General features: G+C 46.8%; 1 protein-coding gene across 1 annotated transcript in view; it reads left to right on the top strand.

Moving 5' to 3' along the window:
• Window positions 1–3,263: 3,263 nt before the first annotated feature.
• The window catches only part of T265_15490 (hypothetical protein), a gene marked incomplete at both ends in the record, with an annotated part of 64,824 nt that continues 57,943 nt past the window's right edge, over window positions 3,264–10,144 (top strand). Inside the window, 3 exons of the mRNA XM_009178361.1 lie at window positions 3,264–3,571; window positions 5,590–5,981; window positions 7,944–8,199. Coding sequence (XP_009176625.1) covers window positions 3,279–3,571; window positions 5,590–5,981; window positions 7,944–8,199 — 941 coding nt within the window. The remainder of the gene's footprint in view (window positions 3,572–5,589; window positions 5,982–7,943; window positions 8,200–10,144) is intronic.

Here is a 10,144-nt window from a genome sequence, read left to right as displayed (position 1 = left end):
AGCCTAGACAGGGGAAGTCGAGTGGCAGAAGTCGGGTTCGAACCACGGACCTTCCTGTCAATAAGTTCGCGCTCGAACCACTTGGTCCATCTCTCCCCGAGCCGGATACTAGTAGTCCATCTGGTGTCCACTGTTTTTGGCGTTGACTGTATCTGCCAGTCACTACTTTCTGACACTCTTGAGACTTGCACCTTCTGTTTTATCGGTGCTTCGCCCTTACCTTATGGATAGCAGTGGAAACCTGCCTGAGTTGTAGATTGAAGGATTCAGACTCCCGTCGGCACGACGTTGACTGTAAACAGGGTTTGTCAGGGCAGACTGAGGTGAGTGAGCTAATGGTGTCAGACGTAACGGGTCGCGCGCACTCCCATTTTTGCTGATCTAGGTGGAACTGTACTGACCGCAAAATTATCAATGACCATGATGGCCGTAACCGCGTCGCCAGCTGTAGCCGTTTGTTGCTGGAATTGCTGTAAGCGTAAAAGCTGTTAGTGGAGTCCAGGCCTAGGTGATGGATGCTTGTCTAGTTGGTGAGGAAGCATGCACTACTGCATTGAATGCAACTGAACATTACGGGGTGGGTAAGCTTCCCAGTTCGTCCCAGACTTTCACAGGATGCATATTGCGAACGGTCTCGCTTGGGCATCCAATCCGCCGCCTTCAAATAACGCCACTTGTTCGTTTGGAAATAAGAGAGATAAAAAAAAGTTTGAAAAGTTGGAGCTTAACTGGTATCATGCGCACTTGGAGATTTTCGTCTCACCGGTAGCCGTATATCCCATGCTGAGTGCCTTTCACCAAGTTATCTGCGGGAGCTCCTGGAGCTCTCTTTGGGGCATTCTTTTTTGTGACCTCGTTTGCATTCCCTGCACCTATGGTCCCGGTGGAGATGGTGGCCTGAAAATCGCCAGTTGCTAGAAAGACGGTAGGGCTGGATAGTTTCCCTGGAGATAATGTAGAATTTGATTACCCTTTTTGGATTACTGTGCATACTCAGGCTAGGAGGGCCGGGAAAATTACATCATAGAAGCACCAGTTAGCATTCTGTAGCATGTTTCTAAGGTGTTAGCTCCGAATCTTGTTCACTTTGGTGTACTCCCTGGCAGCGCATACTGTGGTGACTGAAGACCAGACACGTAGATGAGACACTTGAATTAGTTTTCTGTTGATGGTGCTCAGCTTGAAGCGATCAAGTTCTTTGTTCACCACACCAACTAACGTGTGCGTCTTCGGTATCTGTTTTGCTATTCTTGTTAATCAGGGAATTCTGCCCACCGGGATGTCGATATTCGCTTAGCCAAGATCACGAGAGAGGTTAGAGAGTGGAATCCGTGAACTGATCGAGCTGAGCCGTCCCTAATTTAAGCATTAACTGTCGAGTCTCATTCGTGTTCAAGTTGAACGAGGCTGATTTGAAACATGTCCTCATTCCTTGAATCAACTTCCGGATATTTGTCCAAATTCAGCTTATAAATTGCGTTTAGAAATGAACTTCGCGTCAGATTCTGTCGGGAAAGACGCATGCGCACCTGTTTTTATGGTATAACCTTACTCATCGTTCTTGTCATCGAATATGACACCAGCAAAAAGTACTGGTGCTTTACTGTCGTACAAACATCGGTTTATTATAATGAAGAAGAAACGGAACAGGGATGGGGACCAACACAGGCGATTTGGATAGAACCTGACAGCGTGACAGCAAGTGACATCGGTCAGTCGTCGTCGGTCGTCATATCATTCAGTGTCTCCAACCAAGGGTGGCCGAAGGCCGCACTAGCATCAAACGTTCACCATCATTATTCGTCCAACACTTACACCACTCAGCGTGGACCAAGAAGCTACCGCTTCACTTAATCCGTAAAAAAATACAGCCCGTTTCTCGAGAAACGAGAAGCTTTCAATCACTGTCAAATCAATCACACCAACAAACTGTTTGAAGACGTTATATGCAATAGCTGCGCTTTGGAGGCGGGAACTGATAAATTAGTGCTCAAATACAGCACTGTCAGTTGACTGTTAAGTGGGGGAATTGGAAAGAGAGCTATGCATTGAAGGCAATAGCTTGGATTCATGAGCGCCATTGAGGGCGCGACTGGGCCATGTCTGACAATCTCTCTAACCGTTGATATGGCCCGTCTTGGGGTCCCCATCCAGGAAGACGGCAATGACCAGCGCAGCTGAGTTTGCTGACAATGGCCTTTATACTTCGCTGCCAAGTGATTGGCCGCCTCTGACTCTCTCCCACCTCATGAACAATCATCGTGAACAATCATCATGAACAATCGGTGCGCACGACTTTCTGTAATCCACCACCTCACCCACCAACACAACTTGCTAATGCAGGCCTTGTCTTCAGTCAGTCCGTACATCACAAGGACTTGCGTACTCGGATTTCTACGGACCTCTCTCCTCACGTACATGTGTTTTTAATAGCCATCACCATATTCTCCAGCTGTAAGAACCACGCACTTGCCATGTACTGACGACATCTGCCACAGTGGTGGGTAGCTAGTCACTTGGGGCGAGATAGCTCAGTGGTTAGAGCGCGTATATACTGAACAGAAGGTCCGTGGTTCGAACCCGACCTCTGCCTCTCGACTTCCCCTGTCTTGGCTCAGTCGGCTTATCCGCAAGTACGCGGTGGGGGTTCGAGTCCACTCAGTCTTCCAAGAGCACTGTACACACTTCAGGTGCATGCCAAACCGTAATTCGGAGTTACTTAGGTTATTTATTGTTATCTGCATTACAGTGGCATCAGACACAAGAGGAGCTATGTCGTCTGTATACTCGATATCTGTGAGCGAATGGCCCGATGGCATTTCGACCCCACAGGCGTTAGAGGCTGGGAGTGCGTGTCCCATAATCACATCAAAAATGGAGTTGAAGGGGAAAGGTGAAAGAGGATAGTCTTGCCTGGCACAGCTTGGTGTGGGGAACTTAAACAAGAGCCTTCCGTAAGCCTCCACGCGTCCGGGGCGTCGGTGTACAACGCTATAAGCAGGGTCCAGAATTTGCGTGCGACACATGTGCTCCATAGACATAGCCGTGGTGAAGTACGGTCCACAGAGGCAAACGCAGCTTTCAAGTCAAGGAAGACTGCCATTATTGGTCCGTCACGAAAAGACTAGGCCATATCGTAGTGTGACGGTTTGTGTGCCTCCGTGACCCACTGAGCTGTACTGGTGTATTTCCATGCCGCGTAATCTCATACCAGGTTGATCAATCGTAAAAATTCCGTACAACACAGACTCCTGACCCTCCAGATTGCGGGTTGGAAGATGTATGGCGATTTGTTCTATAAAAATGGCAATGCACTTGTATTTCCAGCCAAACCTCGCTGCCTTGTGATCAGTGTTTTGAGCCAAAGGCTTTGGTCGAAGACCCCAATCTTCCTCCTTTGCTGTGGGCCCAATCTCATGTACGACCATGACACAACTAACCAAACTCCTATGCCACATCCACCATCGTGTGGTACCCTCAGCCGGGTTGCCTTCAATACAACATACAGCAGAGCCAGTAAGCGAAAGCAGGCTACTGCTAACGCTTCTGCTATTTTTCGCCTCTTCACACCGTTAATAATCCTCTCCTTTTAGGCCCATCAGTCAGGGCACCGTTAATAATTCTCTCCTTTTAGGCCCGTCAGTTAGGGCTGATGACTCCGTTCTTTCTGCACCGGTTTTGAAAGCAACTCTGCACATCATCCGGTGTTGACGCTGATGACTCCGTTCTTCCTGCATCGGTTTTGCAAGCAACTCTGCACATCATCCAGTGCTGATATCATCAGGCATCTTCAACCCCTGATGCCTAGTCAGTATGGCTGCTCTTAATTTCCTTACTCTGAACCAAGCAGGACAACAAGTTTCTCTAGCTCTCATATTGGACTGACTTGATATTGATGTGTAATGTGCATGGGAAACAAGCATTCAAGATGCCGATTCATTGTATGAGCTAACCGTCCCACCACTCTCCACTCGCTTCGGGCTGCTCAGCTCTGACGATCCAGAGGCTGCTGCGGCAGGATATACAGCCCGTCCTAATTCATCGGGCGGAAGGATACCCGTTGAGGATCGCATCTGTGGGGTTCATTTGCCAACGTGCCTGATGGATCTCACAACCTGGAAGTTGATCGTTATCCGTCTGTCATCCCTGCTCACACCCCAACCGACTATAGCTATGGTATCTTCAAAATGAGCTTTATGACGTCTGGAACGTACTGCCATTGCAACGTAGAAGCTCAGATATCGTTGTGGTTGCCGAAGATCTGAATGCATAAGTGAGCAGGCTTAGTGCAACTGAGACTCAATTAGGTAGTCGACATGGATTCAACTCGGTGCGTACTCATAGTACTGAAAGATTGCTTCAGCTATCTCGTGATCGCAGGCGGTCACTCGCAATTGTACAGCATTTTACTTATCTTGGGAGTTGCGTTCATTCCGATTCTAGTGTGACAAATGATCTCAGTACACGAATGTGCAAGGCCCGGGTCGGGTTTGCTTATTTGAGACACCTATGACGTCAATGTAATATATCCCTGAATCTCAAGGGACGTATGTATCAGGCTACAGTGTGGGCTGTTTTCTACGATTGTGAGACTTGTCCTATTAGAGAAGCGGAACCGAGACGTCTTCAGGTCTGCGACAACCATTTCCTCAGAACCGTAGCTCTTACGCAGTGGTGTTGGTGAATCCATAACGAGACGATTAGAAAGGTAGTGCGGTTGTCCAACGGGGGCTTCCATAGAATGATATGTCCAGCAGACGAAGTTGCGTTGGTTAGACCATGTTTTCTCCACACCTAACCGTCGTTTTCCAAGGAGTGACGTTTTCTGTGACCAATTTAGAGTGGAACAGGTGGAGAGGTGACCAACCTTTGACCTGGAAGAGGGTTATGAAGGAGATGACCATAGGTCTGGGTGGTGTTGGTGGGATTCGGCTTCCATGCTAGGTTCCGCGTGACTCCTCCTGGTGCCTGTTTGGAAACGTTGCAAAATATGGCTGCCATTCAATATCGTTGGCGTCATTGTTATCAGTTTCTATCCATATTGCCCGAATGAGTGTCTGAAAATTGTTGTCGGTTGCTATTAAGTCAACTTTTTTCCGTTCATTTCTCTCGTTTGCTTCACAATGATGCTTTGAAATGAATCCTATTTGTACGCCACTGAATCACGGTTTTAAACACTGATATTTTGCTGTCGATGATGATGATCGCAATCTGTTATCGATCGCGCGGAACAATAAATGACTTCCGTTCTGCGATTTCTGACCATGTGGTCGTTTGGAGTCGCTTTTTTCTTCGTGTCCGGGGATCGAACAAGGTGCGTACAAACTCCCGGGAAAGTCGAACTAACCATGGTTCGAACCCAACATCTGCCTGCAGACTTTCCCTGTCTAGATTTGGGCAACCTGGCGGTATCCTAGCCCTCGTGCTTCCTTCGGGTGGCATGGCAGCTAGGCACAGAAAGGGTGTAACAACTTAACGATTTTTTTATATCGCGAAATGTCTTCTCTTTCAGAGCACACGTTTTGTCCTTCAACTTGGCTTTGTCCCACGTCGTCTTATGTCTTGGGGGAATTGAAAGGAGCACGGCAGGTCGCCAGAGCACTTCTCGTTCACAATGGCCACTCGTGATGTGTTTCGCGGAGAATTCGATTTCAAATCGAATGAATCCTTGGATACTCAAATAACTGAGTCAATCGATAGGGGAGATTTTCCCGTGGCCATCTTGTCGTTGGTGATGCTTATTATCTGGTCCATCTATATGTTGTTCTACAATTCACGAGTGGTCGGTATTTTGATCTCCCTGATAGCCAGACGATTCGTGAAGCGTGGTTTCATCCGATTCGGCTCTGTGTCGTTCTCAGCGTTGGGTGGAAAATTGATGCTTAGAGATTTCGCCTACATGACTGATGATTATACCATTCGATGCTGCTACGCGATCGTCGTTTTCAATTACTGGCTGCGCTTCACATCAAACACTGTAGGTGAGTCGAGCTTGAATCTCGTCCAGTGCATACGTTTCTTGCAATTTGTCGCAGTTCGGCGGTCCACGCGGTTTCAACATACCGATATGAACCATAGCAAGTTACCTATGCATGGTTGGTCTTCCGGGAGCCAAGTATTTCATATGAGGTGTTTTTCCTCCTAGTTATGGAATCATTCGACATCATGTATTTTGTCGAGCACAGCTTTGGCTTCCTAACGCATCTATTGGTGTGATATTTGTTTTCTGATTGCTAACACTAATCAACTTTACTACCAAAGCGTCCATTGTCATTTTATTCACCACCTTTGTCCCTATTCCCTGCCACGGCCTAAACAGTAAGATCAGGGTTGGCGGTCTGGTTATAAGTGTTATAAGTATTACATCAAGTTATAAGTACATCAATTTATAAGTATTACACCAAGGAAACTAGCGTGAGGACGACTCTATGCTAATTCTTGACCGATTTGGTCTAACCTTTCATTCTAAAATGTTTGTAACGTGTAGACAAAATTTCATCCTTTTGAGTTGCTATCTGCAAGCACAAGAATGCACCGAAATAAAGAGATCCTGGTGCGGATGATCTAGATCAGCTTTGAGCTTAAAACACTGGCGTTTATTTCAAAAGTATAACATACAGTGTGCTAAGCTTGTGCATCGTTAGCGGAGGTTTTCAAGCTATCACAAAATAAGAACGCCATAGCTGATTAAATTTGACCACAAATTTGCTATCTTGGTGTGGTCATATGTAAAAAGGTTTGCGTTTGAGAGCCTGGTGCTTCCATTAGGCTGTCCAGTGTCTTCCGAGTTTTTCACTTAATTTGATCTGGCTTCAACGTTTCATTTCATTTCAACACGAGATGTGGCGCCTTATAAGTTTTGGGCATAGGAAATCAAATTCCATCAGCTGTTTTCAGTGAAATGTTGAAATTTGTTAGTGTTCTAAACTGAATATTAACGGGCAAAATTGTAAACACCAGATGGTCTCAGTAATAGTTGGGATACCATACGTGATCATGCATGGAAGATTGCGCGTTACTCACCCGACGGAAGTGGGAAGCGAGGAGTCCGCGTCGAACAATATCCCAAGTCGAACGCCTTCAGCAGTTTACTCGTTTGTTCTCCTCCTGAGGTATCTCAATCTAGCGCAACTGCGTGCAGCCAAATCACTAATGCGAGACAATTCGTTTGCTATCCAACATCCGCCACTGTAGTGTAATGCTCTGGAGCTCGATACAGATCCAGCTTACGCACCGGAAGGTCCGCGATATGCACATAACCTCAGCATCTCGACTGCTCATGCCCAGGCTTGGACGTTATCCCGACCTTCGTGCCTCCTTCCTTTGGCATGGCACCTAGGCACCGAAAGGGTGCTACGGCTGAACGATGATGCACTGCGTGTGCGTGGAATATGCTGTTGGTATAAAATCAAAGGCTTGTGTTTTTGTTATCCCGTTCTCTATCCATGTTTGCAATTACTGCGTTCTTTGTGTGTCATCATCCACTCCAGTCCCTCTGGACAGTTGTGTTCAGTTTCTGGCAGCACAAAAAGATTTGTTTAGAATTTTAAACATTGTGGCGTTTACAATGCTTCATTTGTAATACCCAAGCTCCATAGCCTACTTTGTTTCGCTCTAATCCGCGCTAATAACCTCGTTGGCGCACAGTTAACGGAGGTATTACCAACTTCGCCCTAAATTGCCACGGGAACGATGGACCGCCATCCGTACGTACTCTTGTATGGCAGGTGGTTTCTGTGAATTGTGGACGAATCTAGTAATGCCTGAAAGCAACTCAGTGCATCAAATAAACTACCTCTGTGTCCAGTTAGGAACGGCAGACTCCTCTTAATTCACTGGAACTACAAAACTCTGTAGTCTTTTCACTGCAATCAGCAGGACTTTTTGTTTGTACGACCTCTGGTTGGTGCATCTCTGAGTTTCTGACTAATCTTTACGTTCAGCAAGGGATCCACGTGTTGGAGGAAGATGCCTTTACATATACCTCTACGGGCTCGATATTCACTTGTACAATCGCACCGCAGCGTACGAAGAACTGGGGAAGCTATTCAAGATTGCCTCAAAAAGTAACAGAGGTTCCCTGCAACGACAGTGGACTGATTCGGGTTCAACGAAAGGTATCCCTTTATCAACCTCCCGGAGCCGTCTTTCAGAGGCTGATACACTTGACAACGATGATGTGATCACAAAGCCGAATGGGTATGTTCCATTACTTTCAGTGTTTCTTGTTTGCGTGCGGCACATTCACCAACGTAGGTTTACTATTGCATTGTTCTCACAAAGTTTGGTGTGGCATTTTTGGTGCCCATCCGTTTGCAGACCATCATCTCATACAATCCAACCGGCCTGTTGGCAACCCGCATAGTCGCCAAATGGGTATTTTAACAAGCTGTCATTATAACGCGTTGCCCTATAAGCACTTTGTTTACCCCTATTACCAACGCTCAATATCGAAGTTAGTAGCCAAGGGACGGCAACGACTGGTGCAGCTGAGTTTTGCGGTATTTGCCTTCGTATTTCGCTGCCAAATCATTGCCCCGCATGCTTATGCGAACAGGACTGTTCGGGAACGTCAGTCGACTGGCATACGGAGCACGCGACCAAACGAGTATAACCGGTGGAGTATGATTATTGTGGGTGGGTTATTTCCAAAACCTATTTGATGTACTTCAGCATTGATGATCTGATTTTCCCACCAGAATCGGGCAGTACTCCGGAGACCGATGGTCGAACACTAAAATCCTTTTGAAGTCATCACTATGCACCGACCGACTTTCTGACCCACGTAACAATGTGGAGCTCCCGGCTGCATTGTAAACCCGACCCCTGACAAAAGCTGTCCTATCATTCCTAATCTGGATGAAAGTATCACCGGTTAGACCAACAGGACTGATACAGCTACCCAGGTGGATGATCAACTCAACTGCAAGCGAGGTTCGGGTTTGAGCCAACGTAGTCACGCAACAGCACTCTACACTTTGCAGTTGTGAAACGCATACGAAACCATGAGGCAGATTAATTTAGACCAATTAATGTTGCCTACGTTGCGATGGCGTCAGAAGAACTCTGTCGTCTCTGTTGGTCATGTCTGAGCTAACGCCCTTATAGCATTTCGACCCAAAAGGCATTAGAGGCTAGGAGTGAGTGTTCCATAATGGTATCAGCAATGAAGTTGAAGAGGACAGCCCTGCCCTACATTGCTTGATGTAGTGAACTTAAGTGAGAGCTTCCCGTAAACCTTCACGAGTCCACTCGAGTTGACGTACGCACTTTAATGGATACCAACGACTTGTGGAGAAAATCTTTGCTCCATATACACCACCATAGTGCCTGACGATCCACCAAGTCAAAGGCAGCTTTTTAGTCAAGTATTACAAGTAGTTTCGCTGTTCCATAATCTATCACAGAGTGAATATGTGATCGATACAGTGAGTCTGCCTCGTAATGCGGTTACTCGTAACATGTGATCTGACTGCTTCAAGTCCGATTGCTCTCATTTGGCCTTGCTGACCTTGTTGCACCGAAGTTCTAATCACTTAAGCCCGCGTGATTATTGCATTATTCAAGTCCGACCACTAAGGCGGCAGTTCTCTGGTCCAAATGACCTACACATGGGGCAGATGCCTAGATGAATTTCATGGTACAGACGACCCCTGTCACTTGCTCGGACTCTTCATGAACAGTCGACTGTGATTTAGAAACGGGCCTCCCTTTTGACACAGCGTCATTGAATTCCTGATTCTGGTCATTCACAGTCAGTTGAAACTCAGTTGTTTATTAGATAGGGACTACTGTTGTCCTTCACTATCAATTTTTGTGTACTCACATTGAGGTAGCAGTGTGAGACTTTCAAATGATGGCCACATTTAAACCACGCTGCTGTCGTATGCCTTGTCTGCGATCAGTTTGGACGCATCTTGCCAGGACAGATCGGGGCTGGGTAGTTTTCTCTGCAGTCTATTGTAATCGGAAAGTGGAAAGGTTGGGTTCGGCTTCATCGGATCTTGTTTAATGCCCACCGTCTAGGTCAGTTATGAACTCACGAGTGAGATGGCCCAAGTGGTTAGAGCCCGAATTTAATGACCGGAAGGTCCGTGATTCGAATCCGACCTCCGCCACTCGACTTCCCCTGTCTAGGCTTGGG

Source organism: Opisthorchis viverrini (genome assembly GCF_000715545.1).
Source record: "Opisthorchis viverrini unplaced genomic scaffold opera_v5_538, whole genome shotgun sequence".
In the NCBI taxonomy this organism is placed as follows: Eukaryota; Metazoa; Platyhelminthes; class Trematoda; order Opisthorchiida; family Opisthorchiidae; genus Opisthorchis; species Opisthorchis viverrini.
Note: the sequence above shows the minus strand (reverse complement) of the source record. Positions and strands in the feature narration are given on the sequence as shown.